This window comes from Pipistrellus kuhlii, unplaced genomic scaffold, assembly GCF_014108245.1.
Source record: "Pipistrellus kuhlii isolate mPipKuh1 unplaced genomic scaffold, mPipKuh1.p scaffold_m20_p_8, whole genome shotgun sequence".
Classification (NCBI taxonomy): Eukaryota; Metazoa; Chordata; class Mammalia; order Chiroptera; family Vespertilionidae; genus Pipistrellus; species Pipistrellus kuhlii.
Window position 1 is genome coordinate 69094482 of NW_023425584.1, and position 27899 is coordinate 69122380.

Consider the following 27899-nt stretch of genomic DNA (forward strand, 5'->3'; position numbering starts at 1 on the left):
GATGTGTATTCAAGTCTTCCATTTTGGTTATAAATTAACATTTTTGTAATTTTTGTTTACATATTTGATGCAATGTAACTAAGCAACAGGATTATTATTTTCTTGTGAACTGCTTTTTATGTAGGGGCCATAATTTTTATAGCTAAGTACTTCAATATATTAATAAATGATCAGTCACTTATATAACTTTCTATATACTGAACACTTCTGAATGCCTTATGAATATTCACTTATTGAGTATTCAATGTAAGCTTCAAATGTACAGGCTATTAATATTCCCATTTTACAGATCAGAAAACTGGTATGATACACTTAATGTTATTTACCTGAGTTACTGGCTAGTAAATGATAGAGCCCAGATTTGAACCCAGACAGTCTGTGCACTTAACCACTGCCTCTTTATTAAATACTAGAGGCCCTGTGCCCTCTCAGAGTCTAGGAGCCCTTGAGGGATGTCTGACAGCTGTGCTGGTGGGAGAGGCTCCCACCACTGCCATTGCACTTGCCAGCTGTGAGCCCTGTTACTGGCTGAGCAGTGCTCCTCCTGTGGAAGCACACTGACCACCAGGGGGCAGCTCCTGCATTGAGCATCTGCCCTCTGGTGATCAGTGTGTATCATAGCAACCAGTCGTTTCACCATTCGGTCTATTTGCATACTAGGCTTTTATTATATAGGATGGCTGTCCTGATTTTAAAAGAGGGAAGGTCATTTGGCACTTAACTTGTCAAGGACATTATATATGCATATATGCATACACACACACACATATCCCCCTAATATGCAAATACACCGAACGATGGAACAACCTAACAACTGGTTGCTATGACCTGTGCTGACCATCAGGGGGCACACGCAGAACATGGCGGGTGTCAGCTGCAGTGGGATGGTGGAGCAGGTGAATGGGGGCGTCAGACCACAGTAGCACAACAGTCACTGTCATCAGGGTGAGTCTGGTGATTACTGAAAATTCATTGCTCCCACATGCTGCAGTCCCCACCCAACACTCGCACCTGCTGCCAGTACTGGCCCTGCTCACACCTGCTGCTGGCAGACATCTAGCACCAGCCCCAAACTCAGTGTCATCCCCAATTACTTGGCGCCATCAGCGGGTGCAAGTGGTGGCTGCCAGCCCCAATTATCCCTCTGGGATTCTCCACCGCCCCCTGCTCTTAGGAGCTATAGGGGCAGCAGCCACCATTGGCACCTGCTGCTGGTGCCAACCCCAATCACTCTGCTCTGTCAGCACATGGGAGTGGTGGTGGGAACAGGGATGCCAGCAGACGGGACCAGGGGCTGCAGTGGGAGGGGCCAGGTGGAGGCATGAAGGATGGGCAAAGACCTGCCCATGTCCACTGCAGCCTCTTGGCCTATAGTTTCTTTCAAGATGCACGAATTCAAGCACTGGGTCACTAATATATATCAATAACAATAAAAGCATAATACACTAATTAGACCAGACAGCTGAAGACCTTCAGGACAAAGCTGCGGCCGCAGCAGGGCTGAAGTAGAGTTGGTTAAGGGTGATCAGGCACGCAGGCAGAGTCATTAGGGACAATCAGATAGGCAGGCAGCCATTAGGGGAAAGCAGGCAGGCAGACAGGCGAGCAGTTTGTAGCCAGCAGTCCCAGATTGCAAGAGGGTGCAGGCCAGGCTGAGGGACCATCCCACCCCCATGCCTGAATTTTGTGCACTGAACCTCTGGTATATTATAAAATGTCTCCCAAATAAAATTTTGATCTAACTGTTCTCTTTGCGCCTATTTATATATGTATTTAAATGTGAGATAATGTTCTACCTTCAGGTGGTATTGTTAAAATTAATTTAAAGGCAAACACTAGTAAGGATTGGTTATTCTAAAATATAAAAATGAGCTCAAATGCTTTTTTAAGTTTACATGATCTAAAATTAATCTTTAATAAATGTTAGTTTAAATTTTTGTTACTTTAAATTTTTGAATCATTAATATTTTACCCAGGTCTTACAAAAATAAGTCTATAATTATTGACTTTGATGTCTATGAAATGTTACTAGAAATTATAAAATGTCCAATATAAAGAATGCTAATTGCTTACTTAGTTTTCATTAAAAATTGAGGTTTTATGGGTTAAAATCTCAATATTACATGTAAAAATAACATTGCAGTATTGCAGAAGGACCTCTGGAACCTCTCAAAATATTTATCTTTTATGGGAAGCATTGTAAAATAAGTGGTAAAAAACTTAAGGCATATTGTATGCGGGTTGTAAATTAAATGAATAGTCAGTGCTGGAAGAAACCCAAGACAACCATTTAGTTTTTTAATGATTCCTGGCTGCCCAAATTTCAGTTTTTGCATTCCTTCATGCATGATAGTGCATTTAAGCTGACTTAAAATAGATGAAGGAACTTAAGAGCTGATATTGAAAGGAGACATCTTACATTATTGCCAATGTTTGACAGAGTCACTTTAAGAAATTGCCAAGTTGGGAATTAATCACTTCCTTTCTCAGAAAGCTTGCAGAAGGCATAGACTTTAGATAATGTTTCTTTTTTAAAGAAAAGAAAAGAAAAGAAAACCCACTCACTCTCCAACCTCATTGGAAGGGATCTTATCAGATGTCTAACTGCAAATGAACATCTTCCCTTGTCTCTGACACTCAATGATGGACATTAAAGACTCCTTCAGATGAGAAGCCATTGACATAAAACCAACCCTAACCCAAAGATATTACTAATTTCAATCCTAACCTTAATTTAGCTCTAATCTTAACATCAAACCTAACTCTAAACTTATACCAAAATTCAACACTAAACTTAATCTTAATGTTATATTCAATTGGAACCCTATTCCTAATCATATACTACTCTTAATCTAATACTAACCCTAAACCTAATCTCAAACCTAATCCTGCCGAAACCAGTTTGGCTCAGTGGTAGAGTGTCGGTCTGCGGACTGAAAGGTCCCAGGTTCAATTCCGGTCAGGGGCATGTACGTTGGTTGCGGGCACATCGGGGGCGTGCAGGAGGCAGCTGGTTGGTGTTTCTCATCAACATTTCTAGCTCTCTCCCTTCCTCTCTGTAAAAACAAAATCAATAAAAATATAAAATAAAAAAAAACCTAATCCTTATCCTAACCCTACACCTAACCTCAACACTAATCATAATCTTATCACTTAAACCTACAAAACCTTAAAATCTAAATTTAACCATAACCCTAACATTCAAACATAATTTTAACATAAACCCTAACCCTATTGTTAACCCTAACCCTACCTTAATTTAAACCTCAACCCTAATGCTAACTTTAACCCTAATATTATGCCTAAATCTATACCTAATCCTAACCCTTTACCTAATCCTTACCTTAACCATACACCTAATCTCAACTCCGAAACTAACTCTAACCCTTAGCCTTATACCATAAACATGTCTAATCCTAACCCCAAACCAAACCCTAACCTTAAATTTACATCTAACCCTAAGCCTACTTTAACCCAAAACCTAACGCTATGAGTAATATTTCTAACCCTGTACCTAACTCGATCTCACCCTAACTTTAACCATAAAACTACACCAATACCTGTCTCCATAAACCTAATCCTAGTTGTACTTAAAATAACCTCTACCACTAATTTAATTTATACCTAACCTCAAACCTAATCCTAACTTTAATCCCAACTGTAACACCTCAATTTCAACTCTATCCCTAAAACCCTACATAACCTCAACCCAACTCTTCCGTATACCTAACACTTTCCATAATCCTAAAAACTCATCTCATACCTTACCTCAATCCCCAATCTAATCTAACCCTAAGATTAACAACCCTAATGCTAATCCAAACCACACCTAAAACTTCAACCCTATACCTCAATTCAACCCTAAACCTGACCCTAACTTTAAACCTTACCCTATACCTAATCTTAAGGTCAATCCTAATCCTAAACTAATTCTAACCCTAACTCTATACCTAACCACAATCCTAGCCCTAACCCTATACCTAATGCTCTCTACACCCATAAACCTAACCTTAACATAAACCATAACCTTATATTAAACTCAACCCTAACATTAAATCTAACTTTTCTAAACCAGCCACATTGAGAGTGGTAGGAAGTACAGAACAAGCTGTCCGCCCCTTGCCCCACCTCACCTCACCCCAGCCAGAGTTCCAGTGCCAGGAAGAGAAGTCCCCATAATTTCTGGCTTCAAGAACCAGCAGGGTTGCAGCTGAGGGAGACAAAGAGCTGCTGGAATCCCAGGAAGTTCCTCATAAAGAGCCCATGCACAGATTTATTTAAACTCCTTCTGAACTCAGCTTGAAAGGAACCAGGGACAAAGAGGAAGAAACAGAATTGTCTGGCATCAAATTCAGAGCTTGGGAGGGGACAACTTTCTGTCAGACAAAAGTGCTGACAGAGGCTGTGGTTGCTTTTCTGAGACAACTGCCCCAAAGAGCCAGCAGGTGGGCACCATATCTGAGTCTCCATCAACCTGGCTCACACTGTTTGCCCCTGCCATGGTGATTCCCTGAGACCCTGCCCACCAAATTGCAGGCCCACCCAGTAGTTTTTCCATACAAATGGCCTATGTTGGTTCATGCTTCACACATTGCTAAAATCTTTCAAGTAGCACACGCCATACCTCTTGCTATGTGGCCCCAGACCAGGCACTAGCCACAGCCAGCCTCAGTTAACATCTTGGCCTCTCCTGTGCACCTCCAAGCCCAACTCAAGTAGCAGCCATCTTCAGATCGCTTTGCAGCTCATGCCAGGTGGCCCCAGGCAGGACACTAGTGGTGGCTGATCTTGGCTTGCACCTCCTGGGAAGCCCCAGAGCCAAGGCACCTCATAGACTGCTTCAGGCCACATTGCAGCAACATCCAACCACCTCCACAAATAATACACTCAAGGGGTGGACTCAGCAGACATCAGAGCCCTACTGAATTCAGTCCTACTCTATGGGGTGGGCTCCTGGACAGCTGATCCTCCATGGTGGTTGGTGGTAGTAGCCAGTCCTTGCTGCTGATCAGCCTGGGGGGTAAATCCCTCCCATTGATGTGGCAACAGTAATCAAGGCTCAACTACAACAGGAAGGTGTACACAACCCACACAGGGGGCCGTAGGGGGTGGGGGGAAAGAAGGGGAGACACATCTCAAGTGCCCAGCCTCGGTGATTATGGAGGCAGTGTCACTGGACCCTACAGAACACCTACTACATTAGGCCATTCTACCAAGCCCAGGACACACAGCAGCTCTACCTAATACACAGGAAACAAACACAGGGAGGCAGCCAGAATGAGGGGACAAAGAAACCTGTTCCAAATAAAAAAAACTCCAGAAAAAGAACTAAAGAAAATGGAGACAAGCAATCTACTAGATGCAGAGTTCAAAATGTGATTATAAGGATGTTCAATGAACTTAGTGAGAGCTTCAACGGCATAAAAAAGGACCATTCAGAAGTGAAACGTACACTAACTGAAATGAAGAATAATGTATAGGAAATCAACAGTAGAGTAGATAAAAGCTGAGAATCAAATCAGTAATTTGGAATATAAAGAAGCAAAAACAATCAGAACAGCATAAAAAAAATCTGCTGAAACTAGTTTGGCTCAGTGGATAGAGTGTCGGACTGCAGACTGAGGGCCCCAGGTTCGATTCCAGTCAAGGGCATGTACCTTGATTGTGGGCACATCCCCGGGGAGAGTGCAGGAGGCAGCTGGTTTCTCTCTCATCGATGTTTCTAGCTCTCTGACCCTCTCCCTTCCTCTCTGTAGAAAAATCAATAAAATATATTGAAGGAAGGAAGGAAGGAAGGAAAGGAAGGAAGGAAGGAAGGAAGGAAGGAAGGAAGGAAGGAAGGAAGGAAGGAAGGAAGGGAGGGAGGGAGGGAGGAAAAGGAAAGGAAGGAAGAAAAGGAAAGAAAGGAAGGAAGAAAGAAAAGAATCCCCCCAAAAATTAGTATCAAGAGTCGCTGGAACAACTGCAAGTGAACCAATATTTGCATCATGGGGTTACAGAAAGGAGAAGAGAGAGCAAGTTGAAAACCTATTTGAAAAAATGATGACAGAAAACTTCCCTAACCTGGTGAAGGAAATAGAGATATAAGTTCAGGAAGTTCAGAATCCCAAACAACAATATGGAGTATCTATTCTTATGAAGTTTACAATCTAATTTGAGAGACAAAGCATAAAACTTAAAGTTTATAAATGTGGTATAAACACACAATGGAATATTATTCAGCCTTAAAAAGGGAAGAAAATTTTGATATGCTACAGTATGAATGAACCTCGAAGACATTATGCTAAGTGGGGGGGGGGCAGTTAAAAAGGACAAATATTGCATGGCATACTGAGAATTGTCACATTCATACAGATAGAAAATAGAATAGTGGTTGTCAGAAGGTAAGAGGAGAGAGAAAGGAGGGTTGTATAATGGCTACAGAGTTTCAGTGTGGAAGGTAAAAAGTTCTGGAGATGAATGATGGTGATGGTTGCACAAAAATATGTATGTGCTCAAAGCTACTGAACTATCTGTATACTTAGAAATGGTTAAAATTGTAAACTTCATGTTATGTACCTTATCACAATAAGATTTACAATTTAAATATTTACATAGGAAAATTAAAGCTCAATGTAGTGTAACACAAACCAATAAATTAGAAATTATCAAATGTCATTTTAATTTTATTAAAATGTATAAATTTTAAATAAAAATAAATTTATTTTAAACATATAAATTTTAAAGAGACAGTAGAAATGAGATGTATGAGGCTGCTGTTGGTGTCACACAGCATGTTTCACAGGAAACTTGCTAAGTAGAAAGAGGACACTAAATGATGATGAAAGTATTATATAGTAAATAAATTAACCAGTAACATGGTCATTTATTTATTTTTTTAATGTATTTTTATTGATTTCAGAGAGGAAGGAAGAGGGAGAGAGAGACAGAAACATCTATGATGGAAGAGAATCATGGATCAGCTGCCTCTTGCAAGTCCCCCACTGGGGATTGAACCCACACCCCAAGCATGTGCCCTTGACTGAATCGAACCTGGGACCTTTCAGGACGCAGGCTGATGCTCTATCCACTGAGCCAAACCAGTTAGGGCAGCATGGTCATTTATTATTATTATCAAGTATTATGTGCTGCTACACTTTTATAAGGCTGTCAGTAGGTGTGTTCACACCAGCAACACTCCAAATACATGAGTAATGCACTGTGCTAGGAAGTTAGGACAGCTGCATCATCACTAGACCATAGGAATTTTTCATTATAATCTTATGAGATCATGACTGTACATGTGGTCTGTTGTTGACCAAAATGTGATTATGACACATGACTATACATATAAATGAATAGAACTGAAATGAGAGCCCAGAAATAAGCCCATCCGTCCACAGACATCTGATGTTTGACAAGGGCAGACATCATCAAATTGGGTCAAGAAAGGTCTTTTCAACAAATGGTGCTAGGTGACAGACTGTTCACCGGCACAGCAATGAAACTGGACCCTTACCTCACGGCACATACAAAAATTAACTCAAAATATATAAAAGGTTTAAAGTAGAAGGTAAAATAAACTCAAAGAAAACATCAATCTTCATGGCCTTGGATCTTACAAAAAGCATAGGCATTGAAAGAGAAAAATTAAATGAGATTTCCTCACAATTAAAACCTTTTGTGCAAAAAAAAAAAAAAAAAAAAAAAAAAAAAAAAAAAAAAAAAAAAAAAAAAAAGCTATCTAGAGAGTGAATCAACAGCCCACAGAATGGATGAAAATAGTTGCACACCCCATCTCTGGTAACTGTTATCTGGCACATACAAGGACCTGTACAACTCATCAACTAACTCTTTCCAATGGACTCGGATAGACCCTTCTCCCGAGAAGACATACAAATGGTAGACAAGCACAGGAAACGATGTTATAAATCCTTAGTCGTGACGGAAATGCAAATTAAACCCACAATAATAACCCTTCACACTCACTAGAATGGTTATAATCAAGAAAACTACAAATAATAAATGTTAACAACATAGAGAAATTCAAACCCTTAAACATTGCTTGTGCAAATGTAAAATGGTGCGGCCATTTTACTTCGTGTACGATAGTTTGGTGTTTCCTCAAAAGAATTACCAAATAGTTCAACAACTCAACTGGTAGTTCCTCAAAAACTTAAACACAGAATTAATGTATACTCCAGCAATTCTACTTCAGGGTACATACCCAAAAGATCTGAAAGCAGGGACTTGAACAGATATTTGTACACCTTCATTCATAGCAGCACAATTCACAGGAGCCACGGGTGGAAGCAACCCAAGTGTCCATCAGTGAATGAATGGACGAACATAATGTGGGATATACACACTGAATTATTATTCAGCCTAAAAACTCAGGAAATTCTGACTCAGGCTACAGCATGGTCAACCCTGAGGTCATTATGCTAAGTGAAATAAGACAGTCACAGAAAGCCACATATTAAATGATTCCACTTACAGGAGGTATCTGCAGAAATCAAATTCAGAGAAAGTAGACCGTAGTCAGGGATGAGGGGGAAAAGGAGAATGGAAAGTTAGTGTTTAAGGGATACAATTCCACTTGAGGAAAATAAAGTTCTGAGGACGGATGGTGTTGATATTTGCACACAATGTAAACGCAGTTCCTGCCATAGAACTCTATACTTCAAATGGTTTAAGCTGTAAATGTCATGCTGCACATAATAAATCACAATGAAAAAAATGAAGTAGGGATACATGTTACAGCATCCATGAACACGGAAAACAGCCATCGAAGTGAGGGAAGCTGGGCATGATCATTAGCCAAGTCAGGGTCATCTGTGAACTTGAACTCCATCAGGTTGTGAAAATGAGTGTAAGTCTCGGTAACAGTTCCCAGAAAAACAAGATGGTCTCAAATGGAAAAAGACATTTCACACCTTTGGGACAGGCGGTGAAAGTTGACATGGAACTATGGGTTAGATCACATGTGTCAAACACAAGGCCCGCGGGCCAAATCCGTCCCGCCAGGCCTTGCAATGTGGCCCGCACCGCGCTGTCATCACTGCACTCCGCTGCGTTTCCATCACAATGACAGTTTATGACTGTTCAGTAAACCATTCGGCCAGCGATTTAGGCTGGATTTTAGATTTTGGCCCCTTCTCTGATTGAGTTCGACACCCCTAGGTTAGATTATAATGTGGAAACCAAAATGATTTCCTGGGACAGCACACTTATTCTGGATAAAACACACTGCAGTACTTTATGTGAAATGGTAAATGTGGTAAAGCAATGATGGCTGCGGAATGAGTGCAGAGGAAAAGTACATATCTGGCCCTAACAGGTTTGGCTCAGTGGATAGAGCATCAGCCTGTGGACTGAAGGGTCCCAGGTTTGATTCCCGTCAAGGGCATGTACCTTGGTTGTGGGCACATCCCCAGGAGAAGGTATGCAGGAGGCAGCTGATCAATGTTTCTCTCTCATCAATGTTTTTAACTCTCTCCCTCTCTAAAAAAAAAAAAAAATCAATAATACAATATATATATATATTTTTTTTTAAGAAAAGTACATATCTGTACTGCTATTGAAACTTCTCTTTTTAATCCTCACCCATGAATATGTGAGGTTTTTTTTTTTAGAGAGAGAGAGAGAGAGACAGAGAGACAGAGAGACAGAGAGAGAGAGAGAGAGAGAGATACCAATTGGTCGCCTCCTGACCGGAATGGAACCCATACCTTTTGGGGTACAGGACAATGCTCCCACTAACTGAGCCTCCTGGCCAGGACCTTTCCTAGTCTTTTAAAATTACCGGAAAGTAAATCAATATTCAAAACACCCGTGCCAATACCAAGCCAGAGAAACAGAAGAGCCAAGTTTGTTACAAAGGCCAAGTCCTATGCAGACCCAGTTCACCCAGCGTGGTGAAGCTAATCCCCCACGCAGCAGTCCACATGCCAGGAAGAGGCATTATGGGAAGATGGCATTCGTGGCCACATGCCTTGGGTATCACAGATGCCCTGGGATGTGGGAGGCACAGCAGAATTTTTTAATTCCCATTTTCCACATCCAAAAAGCTGTTTGTTTGCAGAATCCAAAATCCAGTACATTTGCAGAATACAAAACCAACGTACCCACGTCAGCTGTGTTTCCATACACTAACAATGGACCACCAGAAAGAAAATAAGAAAACAAACCCACTTACAACTGTATTAAAAAGACCAAAATAACTGGAAATAAATTTAGCTAAGGAGGCAAAAGACTCATACACTGAAAACTGCAAGACATTGATAAAAGAAATGGAAGACACAAATGAATAGAAAGATATCCCATGCTCACAGATTAGAAGAATATCGTTAAAATGCCCATATTACCCACAGGGATCCTCAGATTTAAGGATCAAAATCCCAATGGCCTTTTCACAGAAATAGAACCAACATTCCTAACATTTTTTGAAACAAAAAACAGCCAAAGCACTCTTGAAAAAGAAAAACACAGGAGGCATCAGGATCCCTGACTTCTAGCTACATCACAAACTACAACCCAGACAGGTTGGCACTGGCACCAACACAGACACGGGCAATGGGAGCAGGACAGGGCACTGAGCCTTCGTCAACGGCGGTGGTAACCACGGACAGCCACACACAACCAACACACTGGCCACTCCGCACAGAAACATAAGCAACCGAAATAAAAACAAAATAAACAAAGAGAAAAAAGGGAAAAAAATAAAAAAATAAACAACTCTCCTCTGTAGCAGTCTCCAGGGCGGGTGCTGAGGTAAACCAAGCGTCCTCTGCACAGACTCGGATCCACACCGTCCACCCACTTTGTCCGGAAGGTCCGGAGGCGCTTCCTGTGCGTCCTGAGGGGAGGGAGCTCGGCCTGCTGCAGGGAGAAGGCACCCAGCGGTCAGGACACGCATGCTCCAGGGGGGCTTCAACGTGGGCTCAGCTGGTAGCACAGGATGCAAGTCTGTGGAGGCCACGCCCCCTTGAGGCAATGCAGCTGAATCCATTAAATTTGGGAAATTCAAGCTAAATAAAGTCATACATCTCATGACCTCCCAAAACACATGAAGTATAATTAATGGGGTGAAATGCATGTGGACGCAAACTTTACAACATACACCAAAATGCACTCGAAACTATCCTTTCCTCCCTAGACTAGGTAACTTCTAGGCCTCAGCTGTATTTCAGCTCCAGGCCCAGGCAAGCAACACCAGCCAACACTGCCCTCGGGCCCAGCTGCATGGAATAATGACCTGCTGTCTGTCCTGGAGCGGCCAATCCACCAATGGAGACCACAGAATGGCCACACCTGGAAAACACTCTCAGCACCCTTAAATCCGCATTAACCACCACCCTCTTGTTCACAGTTCTGCCGGACAACCTGCCTTAAATCGCTTACCCCCTACACCAACATCTTTCTTCTGTCTTTAGCTCCAGATGGTATCTAAGGGAGCTACTCAGTTTTTCTGCCTTTCACGTATAAGGGAGATAAACTGGGTTTTCTCCTGTTAACCTGTCTTTATTGCAGCGGAGTCTCAGCCAACCTGGTAGAGGGAAATTACTTTCCCTCCACTACACAAGCAGCACAGTGCAAAACAGAAAGGAATGACCTTTAACCTGGGGAAGGGAAGGGGTTCTACCCAAGGGAACCTCACTGGAGATCTGATGGCAAATTCCTAACTCAGAAGGTCACAGTGGCTAGCCACGCCCCAGGCACATAACTTCTCTAGTAAAAGGTTTTCTTTTTCTTTGCCTTAAACCAGCCCTAGCCATTGTTTTTGTGCATCCTGGGTAACACCCCTTTGAAATAACTACTCTCCAGAGAGAACGTAATCTTATTAAATATCCTGAATCCAACCCCCTTTTTTTAATCTCCCCGGCTCATTTAATCTCCCTTCCATTCCCTCCTCAGTTCAAAGGCATGGGACGCTGCAAAACTGTGGTTCTCAGGTGCATTGGACATCTTGCCTCCTGGCAACTGTGGCCAGTTTTGGCTCAAATGATCTCTTACAAAAATTCTACCCAGGCTTGAACGTTTCCTATGTGAACAAACCCATCTAAAGATATGGCTGAATCTTACCTGTAAATCGCCAAGTCAAAGAATCCTGTGTGAAGAGGCGATACACACCGTATGACCCCATTTCTATAACGTTCTGGAAAAGGCAAAAACTACAGAGATGGTAGGTCATGGTGTGGAGGGTTGAAATGTTCCACAGGATATTTTAGTGATGGCTATCGGCCATTGTGCATTTATGAAAACAGGTTTTTTTAGTTTTTTGAATAATCTATTCAAATTAAGTTATTGAGGATGAGGAGTGCCACACAATGGAACACAGAGTGTGCCAGAGAATGTAGCTAGATTAGAAACGTAGAAAAGTCAGTGTAGGTGGTGGGGCAAAAGGTGCTGACCTACATAACTCCGAAAAGGATCAGAATCCATAGACCGAAGCAAAATGTACTGTATGTACACAATGGGCTCTGTTTTATAGTTATTCCCCTGGGGGGTAGTTTACGATTCTGAAGCCACTTTCTATATGATCTGGAGTGGAGCGATGAACTAAGTACACGGCAGATGGCCCTAGCTGGGTAGCTCACTTGGTTCAAGGGTCCTCCTGATAGACCAAAGTTGCGGGTTTGAACCCCAGGCAAGCGGAGGTTCCAGTATCCGTGTGAAAATGGATCAGGCTGGAGACAGCGATATAAATTCATCTTTAGCTTAGTACAGATACAGACTGGTGCACACAGAAATCTTTGCAGTTGGGTGTGTATACACAGGAGGGAATGCGGGCATACATTTCCTTGCATGGTCACTGAGCACATTCAGCTCCCACACGAGGTTACGTTTTCACACCATTCTGTGCTAACAGGAACCGGGCCCTCTGAAGAGATGATGATTCAAGACTTGGCTGTGATGTTCACTTGGCTTGTTGGCTTCACAATCTGAGCTCAGCAGAGCCAACGATGAGGGAGCCGCCCCCGCCCCGGAAGGGACAGTCCGCAGAATGGCCATAGGAACAGAGGTGCTGACAACATTCATCAAGCAAATACCCTCATTCGCTAAAAACCCACATATACATTGTATTTTACAAAAACAGCGTTTGTCTAGATCTCTTGGTCCCTCCCCTAAGCCAACAAAAGAAGTGGTACTGAGGGAGCTCTATTCACACCGGAGGGTTCCGTTCCCATCCGAACATTAGGGCAGTCTGGGTAGGACCGAGCCCATTGTCCAGTGCACAGGAGGTGGGTTCCACAGGAAACCCCCCTGGGAACCAGCCTGGAGCGCCTGGCGCCTGGAGCACTTCACTGCTATCCCAGGTGAGGGCCCTGCCACCACCAGCATCCCGACCCACGGCCTGAGCTCCAGCCGGAGGCCCTGCCGGGGCGGCTTCCTGCTTCAGGAGTTGGAGACCGGGTACCCATAGTGGTTGCGGTCAGCCTCGCCCAGGGTCAGCGTCAGGGACAGGCTGGGCTTCCGTTCCAGCTCCCCTTCTTCCAGGCAGTGCTGGGGGGGCCGGGTTTTGAAGAAGTCGGAGATGTAGCGAACCTGGGAGAGGAAAAGAGGCAGCGTGGGCTGGGCTGGGCTAGGGTAGAACTGGGACCCAGGTGAGGGAGGTAGGGAATGGGACCCTGGGAAGGGAGTGGGGGTGAGGGGTGCTAGAACCCAGGAGGGGATGAGGACTGTGCTAGGGGCAATAGGAAAAGCAGAAGCTGGGATGGGAAGACTGGGATCTTAGGGGGAAGACGGGGGCAGAGAACTAGGGACTATAAAAGGAAGGAAGAGGGTAAGCAGGTCCCAGGGCAAAAGGTTGGGACCCAGGAGCTCACAGTGAGGCCGGCCACCAGTGCCCCCTGCAGGAGGCCCACGAGGACATCACTCCAGTGGTGTTTGTGGTCAGATACTCGGGTGTAGCCCACATAGAGGGCAAAGGCCACCAGGAAGAACTGCACCGTGGGCCGCAGCAGCCGTGCCCACTTCCAGCAGAGCCGCGCCTGCACGTAGAGCTGGGGGTGCAGAGGGCAGCCGTGAGCTCAGGAGCCTGCCGGGCTCACCCCGTGGCCAATGCACAGATGGTAGCCCAAGGCCAAGAGTAGAGAAGACCCAGGGCCTCCAGTTTCTATGAACAAACCACTTAGCCCAACCAATCCCCTCCTCCACCCACATTTTATGGATGAAGAAACGGAGGCCCAGCAAAGGGCCACACCAAGCAAGGCACAGGAAAGCCAACTCACCGCCAAGAACATCATGCAGTACATCCCAAAGGAGGAGTGTCCAGAGTAGAAAGACAATCTAAGAAAGGAGAGGGCAGCGGGCATCAGGAGGGCTGTGCAGAGCACAGAGCCCAGGGCCCATGCCCCGAGACCAGACAGCTTATTCAGCAAAACTACATTCAATCCCCTCCTGGTCTCCTGTCCTCTTCCACTGAACTTCCCACAATCTAAGGGAGAATTTTCCTTGGAAACATGGCCAGTGTTAGTCATAATGGGAGTCCCAAAAGAAGAGGGGAGAGAGAGAAGGGGGCAGATAGAGTATCTGAAGAAATAGCGGTTGAAAAATTGCCAAACATGATGAAAAACTTTACACACTCAGGAAGCTCAATAAACTCCAAGTAGGATAAATTCAAAGACATCCACACAGAGACACACTATAATTAAACTACCAAAAGAAGTCAAGAAACATTCTTAAAAGCAGACAAGAGAAAGGGCTCATTGTGCACATGGGGCCCTCAATAAGATTAGCAGCTGTCTTATCAGAAACCATGCCAGTCAGAAGGTGCTAGATTACATATTCAAATAATTAAAATGGGGGGCGGGGGGGGGGGGTAATAATTGTCAACCAAGAATTCTATATCTAGCAAAATTATCCTCTAAAAATGAAGGAGAAACTAAGACATTCCCAGATAAACAAAGATCCAGAGAATTCAATGCTTGTACACCTGCACTACAAGGAATGCTAAAAGGGAGTCAGTAACACAAATCCAACAAATAACATAAAAAACACCAGTAAAGGCAGTTACAAAATAGAAACGTCAGTACTAATGTATTTTTGGTTGATAATTCCTGTTTTTTTTTCCTATATGATTAAAAAAGTAACAGCATATGTGCTAACAATGTAAATGAGACTACTGTGATCATGTCACAATAAATAAAACTATGGTATGATTATGTTGTATACCTGAACAAATATAATGTTATTACACCTCACCTTTAAGAATTGCATAAAACAGTTATATATAAACCTATGTTGATAGGACACAATGGATAAAGATAAAATTTGTGACAATAACCTCAAAGGGGATGCGCAATAGTGTGTGTGTGCGCGCATGCGCGTGCGCGTGCGCATGCACGTGCGTGTGCGTGTGTGTGTGTGTGTGTGTGTGTGTATTGCACTATATATCTGCAAACATTTTGCATAAGAAATACCTATTTAACAGGAAAGAAGACAGTAATGGAGAAATTAAAAACAAAGCAAAATAAAAATATAATGCATAGGTAACAAATAATAGAAGTCTTTCCTTATCAGTAATTGCCTTAATGTGAATGTATTAAATTATTTAAAAGGCAGAGATTAGAGAATGGATTTTTATTTATTTATTTTTTTAAATATATTTTATTGATTTTTTTACAGAGAGGATAGAGAGTTAGAAACATCGATGAGAAAGAAACATCAATCAACTGCTTCCTGTACACCCCCTACTGGGGATGTGCCCCAACCAAGGTACATGCCCTTGACCAGAATCGAACCTGAGACTCTTCAGTCTGCAGGCTGACACTATCCACTGAGCCAAACCCATTAGGGTGAGAATGGATTTTTAAAATATCTAACTATACGATGTACATAAGAGACTCACTTTAGATTCAAAGACACAAATAGGATGAAAGCACAAGAATGGAAAAAAATATTCCATGCAAACAGTAACCAAAAGACTGCCAGAGCAGCTATGCTATATTACCATCAGGCAAAACAGACTTTAAGACAAAAAAATGTTAGGAGAAAGAAAGGACATTACAGTGATAAAAAAGGATCAAGCTATCAAGAAATATAATAATTACAAAGGTATACAGTATGCATCTAACAGAACCCAAAATACATGAAGCAAAAACTGACAGAAGCTACATTATGGGTGACGACCTTTGGAACATTGAAGAGGCCAGGCAAGCCCTAGTCGGTGTGGCTGTGGCGAGTGTCCGCCCGCACACCAAAGGGCTGCAGGCTCGATTCCTGGTCAAGGGCATGCACCTGGGTTGCAGGTTTGATCCCCCACCCCAGGCAGGCCTCATGCTGGAAGCAATCAATTGGTGTGTCTCTTTCACATCAGTGTTTCTCTCTCCTCTCTCCCCCTCATCCTCCCTTCCTTCCTTTCTAAAATGCAATGGAAAAAATATCCTTAGGTGAGGATTAAAAAAGTAATAATAAAAAGAAGCCAGGCAAGAAAGGCCACCCAGTATATGATTCCATGCATATGAAATGTCCAAAATAGGTTAGTCCTTAACCGGGGAGGTTGGGGGCGGAATAGCTAATGGACATGAGTTTCTTTCTGGTGTGACAAACATACTTTGAAATAAGATAGTGGAGATGGCTGCACAACATTGCCAATGTACCAAAAAAAAAAAAAAAAACACCACCAATGAATTATGTACATTGAAATGATTAAAAGAGTGAATTTATGCTATGTGAACTTTATTTCAAAGTTTTTAAAAAGAAAAATAAGTAAGTCAGTTATGGAATTCAATTAAGGAATTCTCATCATTTGCAGCCACCTGGATAGAATTTGAGAACATCATGCTGAGTGAAATAAGCCAGTCAATGAAAGAGAAATACCACATGACCTCACTCACTTATGGATAATAAAGAACATTATAAACTGATGAACCAAAAGATAGATACAGAGACAGTAAAGAAACAAACAGATTGTCAAATTACAGCGGGGAGGGGAGGGAGATCTGGGAGAGATAAGATATCAACCGAAGGACTTGTATACATGCATATAAGTACAACCAATGGACACAAAACTCTGGGGAGGGAGGATATGTATGGGGGGGGGGGCAATGGTATATGTACAAAGATAATTTAATTTAAAAAAAGTAAATAAATAAATAAATAAATTTCCTAATTAAAAAAAAAAAAACAAAGAAAAAGGAAAAGAAGGAAGTCAGTTATGTGAAAAGCTTATCAATAGATGAGAGGACAGAGCAAAAGCATGAGAACGGACTGAAATCTAGGGGGAGATGGGTGACGCCTCCTAACACTGGTGGCTCTGCTCCGGCCTGACACCCCAGCCCCACCTCCCCTCCCTGCCTGCAGGATCCAGGCCCACGGGCTCCGCCCAGCCCTGCTCCCCCCCCCCCCAGCTCCCCCCGCCGTCCTTCGCCCAGTGAGGTGCCTCTTCATCCTTCTGGGGGCCCTTGTCAGCCCTCGCTCCCCCAGCAGCACCCCGTGTGACGGCCGCTCCCCCAGCACCCACCTGGACTCGGTGACGTTGGCAGGGCTCCCCCTGCACACCTTCTCCACCTGGACGTAGACGGAGCAGTTGACCCGGCTCCAGTCGGGGTCACACACCGCCAGGAAGTTGGGCCTCAGCCGGCCAATCATGTACTTGGCCAGGTCTGTGAGGGACTGGCTCACGGCCGCCCCGAACAGGAACGTCCCCAGCACCTTGTAGACGGCGGCCAGGTAGTTGTTGAAGTTGGAGCGGGAGTAGAGCCGGTCCGTGTACACCAGGTAGGCCTCTCCGGCTGAGACCTGCAGAGGGGCCAGCCCAGAGGCCTCAGGGCGGGACCAGAGCAGCGACCGGGGGTCTCCGCCGAGCACTCACTCCGTCCTCCCCACGGAAAGGGGTTTGGGATTCCTGCCTTCCCCGAGGCCACTAGGGAGCTGGGAACGCAGTAGGGGGTCCTCTTCCCCACAAATACCACCCAGGGCAGATACAGGATGTTCCCACCCCCCCCACCCCCGACAAGCCCCTCCTGCCTTACAAGGATGACGGTGGTCGTGATGGTGACCCCGGCCATGAGCCCATGAGTGATGGTGTCTGGACGGTAGGGGTACCGGATGGAGTCATCACTGCAGTAGAACCCTCGCTTGTACGGGGCATTCACGAGCGTCAGGATGGCGAAAGGCAGAGAGGCTGGGGCGGAGGAGAGAAAGCATGTAGCCACCTGTTCCTCCCTGGCACCAGCCCGAGGGCCACACAGACCAGCCTTCGGAGTCTGCACACCTGCCTCGGCCTCCCTCCTGGTTCCTCACCTTCATGCCCACCATTATCACCCCCTCAGGGCTCCCCATCACCCTCAGATACTAACACCAACGTCCTCCTCAGGACCATGCCCACCCCACCCCTCCCCCCACTTCCCTCCATCCTCCTTCCTGCTCCCCGAACAAACCCAGAAAGCACCCACCCCAGGACCTTTGCACGTGCCTTTCTCTCTACCCAAAGCATCTTTAACTAACTTCCCTCTGGCCATTCCCCTCTCCTGACTGTCCCATAATCACTCTCCTAGAAGGAAATTTCCATTCTTCCTGCTTCTTGACCTTGTATGTAATTATATACTCATTGGTACTTGGTTAACCCCCTCCCCCACCCAACTGTGAGCACCAGAGCGGGAGGCTGTCATGCTCAAGGCTGAGTCCCAGGCATTTAATAAGCATCAGTAGGCCGAAACCGGTTTGGCTCAGTGGATAAAGCTCGGCCTGCGGACTGGAAGGTCCCAGGCTCGGTTCCGATCAAGGGCATGTACCTTGGTTGCAGGCACATCCCCAGTAGGGGTGTGCAAGAGGCAGCGGATTGATGATTCTCTCTCAGCGATGTTTCTAACTCTCTATCCCTCTCTCTTCCTCTCTGTAAAAAAATCAATAAAAATATATTTAAAAAATAATAATAAATAAATTAGAAAATAAATAAATAAGCATCAGTTATAAGAGGACTTCCTGCTCTCGGATCTGAGATGCCCACGTTTCTCGTTTGTCCCTGAGCCGGCCACACAGCGACCAAGCCAGACCAGACCTGGAGCTCCGCCCGAAGACACCTTCAGGAGCCGCAGACAAAACCAAATCACGAAAGGGTAAGTCACCCAGGCAGGGGGCCCTGCTGGGCCGGACGCTCCCGGGCCCACACGGGGCTCCCCGCTCTCCGGAGCAGGAGCGCCGGGACAAGCTCCCGCGGGGTGTCCTTTGCCCCTGGCAGGGCAAGTGACAAGTGTAAAAGGGTGTGTCTCTTCTGGGGACGGTAGAGCCAACGCCTCCCAACAGGCCAAATCCCAGGGCCCCAGGGACCCGTTCGGGGTGGCATTGAGCACCTCTGATGCCGAGTCTGGGGAGACGCAGAGGAGAAAACAGGGGTCAGAGGGCTTAGAAATAAGGCATCAGTAAAAGATGACTGGGATCAGCCCTAACCAGTTTGGCTCAGTGGACAGAGCGTCGAACTGCAGACTCAAGGGTCCCAGGTTCGATTCCGGTCAAGGGCATGTACCTTGGTTGCAGGCACATCCCCAGTAGGGGGTGTGCAGGAGGCAGCTGGTTGATGTTTCTCTCTCATCGATGTGTCTAACTCTCCTCTTCCTCTCCCTTCCACTCTGTGAAAATCAATAAAATATTAGAGGGAAAAAAAAAAAGATGCCTGGGATCGGAGAGGTGGCTGCAGGCTTCAGCAGGGAGTGTAGAGTGGGTCCCAGAGGGGGTGGCTCAGAGGAGGTGAGGAAGCTCAGAGGGCATCTGGGGAAGGGTGCCAGGCACAGGGAACAGCCAGCACAGGGGTCTGCAGGTGCGACCACGCCGGGGAGTGGAGCACGGGGAAGGAGGACTGTGTTGGGCTGGAGGATGGGGGACATTGTAAGAATGTGAACCTTGCTGTGAGGCGGGGGCGCAGGAGGGTGTGGAGCAGAGGAATGGAGCACGTTCCATTTCACCCTCTGGCAGCGGGGAGGCCAAGGAGTCCCTCACAGTTGCGTGTGTGTCTGTGTGTGTGTCGGTGTGGGGGGCAGCGCTGGAAGATGCTGAGAAATCACGTCACACAGGGTGCCTGGGCAGAGAAGTCCGCCTCCCAGTTACCGTCCCAGCCCCTTCCTCTGGGCACCGGACACCCCCCACAGAGCCCGAGCGGCGCTCTCCTGGGACTTGGGCAGCAGAGCTCTGTGCACCCAAACCGGGACCTCCCTCCGCCCAGCTTCCCCGGCGCCAGTGTGTTGTCTGGGCCTTTGTCAGCATTGGAAACTGAACTGTGTGTGTGCTGAATCTTCCAGAATGGGAGAACGGTCTGCCCGAGCCGGCTTCCAGCACACAGCAGCTTCTAACACACGGCCTAATCTTAGCTCTGCCTCCCCCGTGACCTCTCCGGAATGAAATTGGGGATTATGAGAGCTCATCCTCCGCGGGCTGTTTGGAGGAAAAAGGTTTAATTGTTTGCATGTTGCTGAGCGCTCAGCATACAGTAAGTTCCACAGCAACATTTAAATAAATACTAAGGCAGAAGCCCGGGAAATGGGGACCAGGGGACTTCCTGCCGCCACCTGGCATAGGGTCTGAGCGGGGACGCGGGAGAGGGGCCTGGCCCCCGCCATTCATTAGGACTGAGCCCCCCATCCCTAGGTCCCCCGGTTTGAGGAGTAAGAGCCAGGTAGGGGGGGGGGGGCGGGCAGGGACAGGACTTTGCCGGAGGGCCCCTCCCCCGCCGCGGGTAGGGTTCCGGGACCATTGCCCTCCCGGCCCCAGCGCAAACACTCGGCCTTTGTTTCCGGGACCCTGGGAAAGGGGCGGGGAGGGGAAGCGAGGGGGCCCCGGGCTGCCCCCTCCGCCGGCCTGGCCCGAAAAGCCGCCCAACAGGTTTGGCCGCGCCTCCCCGGAGCCCGCGGTCCATCCGCAGCCCGGGGCCCCGCTTTCTCTCCGTGTTTCCCCGGCTGCGCGGGTTCGAGTCCCACCAGCGCGCGGCGCGCCCCGGGCCAGGCTCCAGCCTCCCGGCCCCATGGGAAAGCCGGGCCCGGGCCGGAGGGTAAAGGTCCTCGGACCGACACCGGCACCGGCACCGGGCGCACCCCGCCCGCCCCGCCCCGCCCCTACCGGGGCCGCCGCCCGGTGAATCACCGCCGGCCGGGCGCGGCGGGGAAGGGGGCGCGGCGGGAGCGGGCGCCGGCGGCCCTGCGGTCACTTCCTGCCGCCCCGGGCGGGGGTGCCAGCCCCGGTGCCAGCCCCGGGCCGCTCCTGACCTGCTCGTGAACCCGGCGCGGGCGGGTAAACTGAGGCTGGGCGGGCGCATGTCCCCTGTCCCAGTCCTCCTCCAGAGGCGGCCTCAGGGAGGGGAGGCGCCGCCAGCACCCAGCAAACCTGGCGGGGCGAGCACCCCCTGGGAGGACCCCCGCCGCCCGGTCCCCGGGCTCTTACCGACCAGCACGCACAGCACGTCGAGCAGCACGAAGACCCACCTCCGCTCCATGCCACCCCCGCCCGGCAGCGCCCAGACCCGCGCCGCCAGCCCCAGCGCGTCCCGTCCCGTCCCGGCCGGCCGCCCGCAGGTCACATGGCCGCGGAGCCGGCCCGCAGGGGAGGGGAGGGGAGGGAACGGGAGGGGAGGGGAGCCGGGAGGGAGGGGAGGGAGCGCCCGGCGGGGCGGGGCGGCCCCGGGGGAGGGGGCGGACTCTGCCCCCGCCCCGCCCGCCCGCGGCGCGCAGGGAGGAGCGGGGTGCGGGGTGCGGGGTGCGGGGTGCGGGCGCGCCGCGCGGGGCCCGGGGTTTGGAGGAGGGGGGCGGGGGTCTCTGAGCTGGGAGGGGTCGTCAGTGCCCAGTTACCCCCAACCCGCTACCAGGCCGGAAGGCTAAGGCTCAGGGACAGGGGGCCCTGGGGTCACACGTATTGGGCCGGTTGAGTCCAGGGGACGCGAGACGGGGTGGGGTGAGGTGACAGGAAAAGAACGAGGGCCCTAGCCGGTTTGGCTCAGTGGATAGAGCACGGACCTGGGTTTGATTCTGGTCAAAGCCACATGCCAGAGTGGAGGACTCCATCCCCAGCAGCCGGCCTGCAGAACGCGCCAGTCGGTGGTTCTCTCTCATCACTGATATTTCTATCTCTTTCTCCCTCCCTGTCTGAAATCGGGAGGGAGGAAGGGAGGGAGGGAGGGAGGGAGGGAGGGAGGGAGGGAGGGAGGGAGGGAGGGAGGGAGGGAGGGAGAGACAAAGGAGGGAGGGAGGGAGGGAGGGAGGGAGGGAGGGAGGGAGGGAGGGAGGGAAGGAGGAAGGGAGGGAGGGAGGGAGGGAGGGAGAGGGGAGGGAGGAGGGAGGGAGGGAGAGACAAAGGAGGGAGGGAGGGAGGGAGAGAGGGAGGGAGGGAGGGAGGGGGGAGGGAGGGAGGGAGGAGAGAGGGGGGAGGGAGGAAGAAGTGAGTGAGGGGTGAATGGGCAGCCCCAGCAGAACTGCGGGGTGTGGAGGAGCTCAGCTCCGGCTCCACAGGGTAAGTCCCCAACCTCCTCATTGGAGAGGCACTCATCCCGTGTACATTTCAGTACCCTGAGCCAGTAGTGCTAACAGTTAAAAGGAGGGGTCCTGAGGCTGAACTGCAGGGCCCTGTGGTTCTGCCACCCGGGCAGTGAGATCAGATTCCTCAGCACCCGCTCTGGAGGCTGTGCAGGCACTCCTGCTGTGTGGCACTTTTTTTTTTTTTTAATTGATTGCTGTGCGGCACTTCTGCCCCCATCTGACAGAAGAGCAGAGGGGCCAGGAGGCAGGAACTCGCTCACACCTAGAGGTTACCTCTGTGCCCTGCACCACACAGGTCTCGGGAGCCCGAGCTGGGAGGCGCCTCGGGGTCACAATCACCAAGCCATGGGGACAGGCCCACGGGGCCATTACGGCCACTCGGTGTCCACAGCCGCACTGGATCCTTTTGGCTGGAACCACCCGAGGCCTAGGGGAGTGTGACCACCTGGGGAGACCTGCCTGGATCCGGCAGGATGTTTGATAGCAAAGGTCACACAGTGAGAAAGGAGCTGGGATTGGACCCCAGATCGCCTGGCCCCCGGGTTGCATGCCCGTGACCTCTAGACCTCATTCACCACACGCTGTCTCCGATGATCCTGCAGAGGTGCTCGGCCCTCAGAGAGGAGGGGAGTCTGGTCCAGACAGAGGCAGCCCCTAGCCCCAAGTCAGCCACCTGGGGTTTACACTCAGAGGCCCCCCACCCTGCTTCCTGGAGGGATCACAGACCTGCCTGCACTTGGCCACTGTCCAGGCAGCGGGGTTGGGGGATAAGTGTCTCTGAATCAAGTCCCCTGCGCCCCAATCAACTTTCCTTCAGCAGACACTCCTCCCCCCCAACACACACACACACACACACACACACACACACTCACACACACACACTCACACACACACACACACACACACACACACACACTCTCACACACACACACACACACACACACACACACACACACTCACACACACACTCAAAACTCAGCCCACCCCAGGCCATGACAAGGTCCTGTCTGGAAACTCTGGCCCTGACTTTTCCGTCTGCGGTGTGGCGGAGACAGTGGAAAGGATGTCACCAGCCACCAACCCCCTTTCCAACCGCAAGCCCCGAGGAGTCCCAGTCGCCCGAGACTTCCTCCGAGGCGGCTGGGAGAATCAGACTGAATTGCAGGAGGGTTTTCCGAGTCTGGGTGAGGGGTGAGGCTCTGGCAAGGGCCGTTTCAGGCTCCGCTGAATCCCGCGGGTCCTCCTTCCCGCCCCACGCAGGCTCCGGATCTGCTCATTGGCTTCTATCGCTGCCACTCACAGGGCAGGCCCCAGGGGAAAGCTGGTCCGGGCTCTAACTCCCGCCAGCCATTCATTCGTTCGTTCATTCAGGCAGCACAATCTGAACTAGGGTTGTTGTGAGAATTACCTGATAAAATACTGGAGAGCCTGGCAAAATGTTACATAAATATTAGCTTTATTGCACTTCTTTTCACTTGAACCTCGTTTCAATCGAGTGACTACAGCTCATCGCTAGCCCGTCAACACTTCCAGCTTTGTATTGGAATCAAGGAAATGGAGAGTTCTTTATTGAGCACCTACTGCGTGCTGGGGGTAGGAGGGGGGGTGGAGGACGGGACTATGAGACACTCGCCAAAGTGGAGTGTGGTGGTGGAGACAACCTGGGGTGCTACAAGGTCAAATCCAGGAGGGTCTCCAGGGAGGCTCCGGCAGGCAAACGCCATGGGTAGGAAGGGCTTGGCCTGATCCCTGCTGAGGCAGAAGTGGCTGGAGCAGGGGCAGGAGGCTGGAGGAGCTGGTGTGGCTATCGGCCCTCCCCACTGACCTCCACCTCGTCCTGTTCTTAAAATATCTGGGCAAGGTCAGGATTAAAATCTAGCAGGGCAGTAGGAATTAGGATTAGTGTTAAGATTGGGGTCAGGGTTCTAGCTGGGGTCCCCCACTTAAAAAAGCTTTCACACCTGGTCCTTTACAGAGAATCAGAGCCAGAGGGGGCCTGCTCAGGATGGCTTCTCCCTTACCTGCAGATGGAAGCTGGAAGGAGACCGATGTACCAGATGTACCAAGCAGAACCATGCCCATCTGCCCTACAGATCCCACCAACTCCGTGTTGCCCGGTCACTCCCAAGCTGTGATACTCAGGGCTCAGGTTATGTTCTCATCGCCCTGTTGCCTCAGTTCAACCTAAGAGGCTCCAGGTTTGTTTTCAAAAGTATTGTGAAGATTAAGGGAGAAAAGCCTGGCAAGTGGGTAGAAAGGTGCTGGGCACACCACAGGGGCCACCCAAGTGCAGCCACCACTCACCTCTTTCTATACTTCTCTTGGGGCTCGAAGACCACATTGGGAGTTGGCTCCCAGACTGGGGGCTCTAAGCACTGCTAAAGGTCCTGCAGTCAGACGGTACCTCTGGGGGCTGTGATGGTGTTTGGACAGTGAAGGCAGAGTGGGTGGATGGTCCTCAGTCTCATTAAACAGCACTATTAAAAAGGTTAACTGAATAGGTGCTTGGTCACCTCTAAGTCAGAATCCCAGTCCTGGTTTAAGGACTTTACTGTCCCCAAGTGCCACACAACCTGAGTCTAGGAGACCTTCCCAGCTTCAGCATCGAGTCAGCATCCTGGGAACCCTCAGTCCTGCATGAGTTACTTCATGCAGATGACTCCTCCCTACCCTATACCCTAGTCTGCCACCTTCTTCCTCTAAGCTCTGGCATCATCTCAGCTTGTGTGTCCATTTATCAGCTTATCAGAGTCAGGATCCTTCCAGAGTCAGCTCCAGGAGGGCAGGGACGCCCCCCCCCCCCCCCCCCCCAGAGTAGATGATCAAAGCTTCCTGAATGAAAGTGACCTAGTGAATAATGAATGACTTAGTCCTGGGCGGGAGATCACCAGAGTGACTGCTACCCCAGGGGCTCGGTGTGGGCTGGGCTTTCACAGGATGAGGCCGCCAGCAGCTTATTCCTTTTATAAGGGACTATCTTCAGGGAGAGTCAAGTCCCTGAGACACTCCCCCACCCCACCCCACCTTCCCTGACTCCTGCTCAGGGTTGGGGGTAGTACTTTGGGGTATTTTACTCTGAGCCCCCACCACTGGGTCCCAAGATCAGGAGAGGCTGCAGACTCCAGTCTGCCTACAGGGGAGTGGGCAGGAGCCGCCTCTGCTGGACAGTGAGGCAAAGCCACAGCCTGGCCCTGACCTCCAGACACTCAGGGGCACTAATCTGCCAGGCAACCCACTACCTCAATGTGCTCCTTATAGCGGCCCAGGAATAATGTTACCAGAGGGTATTATAAGAGGTTAAAGAATATAGAGGAGCCCTGACCTGTTTGGCTCAGTGGATAGAGCATTGGCCTGCGGACTCAAGGGTCCCATGTTCAATTCCGGTCAAAGGCATGTGCCTTAGTTGCGGGCACATCCCCAGTAGGGAGTGTGCAGGAGGCAGCTGATCGGTGTTTCTCTCTCATCAATGTTTCTGACTCTATTCCTCTCCCTTCGTCTCTGTAAAAAGTCAATGAAATATATTTATATTTAAAAAAAGAAGAAGAAGAAGAATGCAGAGGGAAAGGTGAAAAGCATGGAGAATTCCAGCAGAGAAACAGAAAAACAAAAACCAACAGTGGGATTTGGGATAGGCTGCAGGGCAGTATGAAACTGTAGAAAAGAGGACCAGGGACCTCACAGACGGGTCCATAGCAACTATGCAAATAGTAACACAGAAAGAATAAAACACACAGAAATCTGTGGGACAATACCCAGTGCTCTCCTGGGTAACTAGAGGCCCAGATGGAGAAGAGCGAACACAGCAGCAGACACATCTGAAGAAATAGCCAAGATGCCCAACACCAATGCAAGGCAGCCCTCAGGCCCAACAAGCTCTATGTGGAAATCTACCCCTGGCATCACACTCACATGCTGGAGTCCAGACAAAAGGAAACCACAAAGCAAAAAGATGGGTCTCACGTAGGAAAACACAGAATGGCCTCTTTCTCATTAGAAACCAAGAGTCAAGGGACCGTCTAAAATGCTGATCCTGCCAAAAAAGAAAAGTAAGTTTCAAAAATGAAGGAGGAATCCTCAAGGATCCTTCTGGCCAGTGAGAGGCAGTGAAGAGCATTGGCGGGAAGAAATGAGAGCCCATCTCTAACAGCTACAGAACCACCACACCATCGGGACAGCCAAAATGCAAACTGCGGACAGCACACACACCACCAGGCCCGGAGCTGGCTGAGGAACTCCCCTTTATCACCCATGCAAATGCAAATGGTGCAGCCCTTCTGGAAGACGGTTCAGTGGTTTCTGACTAAACCAAACACTCTCACTGTAAGATTCAGCTCCCCGGTATTTACCCAAATGAGCTGAAAACTTGTGTCCTAACAAATATCTGCACAAGTGTTCACAGTAGCTTCATCCGTAAGTGCCCAAACCTGAAAGCAACTGAGACTTCCTTCAGCAGGTGAGTGGATGATAAACTGGTTCCTCTGACAGGGAAATGCTCCTCAGCAATAAAAAGAATGAGCCATGGAGCCTCGAGGAGACACGGAGGATCCTTAGGTGCACATCGCCAAGTGAAAGAAACCAGACTGTTCGATACCAGGGAGAAAAACACCTAAAACTAACACAAAGTAATAGTAGGTGTGAAGTGTAACTGAAAAATAAATAAAATAGGGAGAAAGATACAAACCTTAGCTGTCAAAGTAAATACACACACAAAGGTAAGGAAGGACAAGGGCAATTTTCTCGAAAGCAGAGCAAACCAGAATATCGTAGAGCAATACCTCTAAACCACTTCAAGAAAATGAAAACTCCAGTGAAAATCACTCTCAAGTCCCTGGCACCCCATCCCGCAAGTACACCCGCTCCCAGAGCTGGCATAACCAGCTCTGAAGGACTAAGGCCCAAATCCCAGGAGACACCACTTTCCCACACCCCTGGGCACAACCAGCCCCTGACCCATCTGCCCTTGGTCTTCATACCCTGGGTCCAGGCTGACCCTCCTAGCTTGTCCCCTGTCCTTGCCCAGCCTGTTTGCACCTCCTCTGAAGAAGCTCTGAAACCCCATCTTGACTCAGCCCCTGCTTACCCTTCCGGGGGATTCAGGACAGAACCTGCTAGCTGGGCCCCCCCCCCCCCCCCCCCGACCCTCAGCTGCTCGGCCTCCTTCCTGGCCTCCACCTCTTTCCTGGGACTCCGGCCCCTGCCTACCTCTGTGTTGGTGGTGACCTCAACCTGGCTCACACCAGCCTTCACCAAAACAGGATGATTCTCCTTCAGGTTCCAGATTAAATGTCCCCTCCATTTAACTGACCATCTCCCTCACGTGGGTCACCATGATGTGGACCCTGGCCCCATGTCCTCTCAGTCATGACACAGCCCCATCCTTGAACGATGCCTGGTACAGAGCCCGGTACCAAGTGACTCAGTGACCAGGATGACCTGTGGTTCCCCGGCACCTCCTCA

At 48.9% G+C, this 27899-nt stretch overlaps 1 protein-coding gene and 2 long non-coding RNA genes across 4 annotated transcripts; all 3 read right to left on the reverse strand.

Annotated features, from left to right (window-relative positions):
- Positions 1-2539: 2539 nt before the first annotated feature.
- On the reverse strand, positions 2540-5551 carry LOC123651784. The gene is made up of 2 exons (XR_006740702.1): positions 3099-5551; positions 2540-2888 (listed from the first exon to the last, which is right to left on the reverse strand). It is a non-coding gene; the product is annotated as an uncharacterized LOC123651784 (long non-coding RNA).
- Positions 5552-9018: 3467 nt separating this feature from the next.
- PLPP2 (phospholipid phosphatase 2) lies at positions 9019-21512 on the reverse strand. Of its 2 annotated transcripts, XR_004985564.2 has the most exons (7): positions 21355-21512; positions 17958-18109; positions 17447-17724; positions 14214-14271; positions 13809-13985; positions 13318-13527; positions 9019-9031 (listed from the first exon to the last, which is right to left on the reverse strand). XR_004985564.2 is itself a non-coding variant. In XM_036423617.2 (6 exons), exons 1-6 carry the CDS (start codon positions 21404-21406, stop codon positions 13378-13380), a joined length of 867 nt encoding a protein of 288 aa, XP_036279510.1. In that variant the 5' UTR covers positions 21407-21507; the 3' UTR covers positions 13064-13377. The 2 variants fall into 2 exon arrangements, 1 of the variants encoding a protein (XP_036279510.1); XM_036423617.2 differs by lacking the exon at positions 9019-9031 and having other exon boundaries at positions 13064-13527; positions 21355-21507.
- LOC118710855 lies at positions 12675-26662 on the reverse strand. Its single transcript, XR_004985565.2, has 3 exons — positions 26647-26662; positions 22863-22869; positions 12675-13186 (listed from the first exon to the last, which is right to left on the reverse strand). It is a non-coding gene; the product is annotated as an uncharacterized LOC118710855 (long non-coding RNA).
- Between the last annotated feature and the right edge of the window lie 1237 nt (positions 26663-27899).

Coding starts and splice junctions, on each gene's coding strand:
- PLPP2 (XM_036423617.2), bottom strand. CDS start 21,406: ATGGAGCGGAGGTGGGTCTTCGTGCTGCTCGACGTGCTGTGCGTGCTG. Junction 14,272..17,446: donor GCCAACGTCACCGAGTCCAG/GTGGGTGCTGGG, acceptor CTCCTTTCTTAG/ATTGTCTTTCTACTCTGGAC. Junction 13,528..13,808: donor CACTGGTGGCCGGCCTCACT/GTGAGCTCCTGG, acceptor TTCCTCTCCCAG/GTTCGCTACATCTCCGACTT.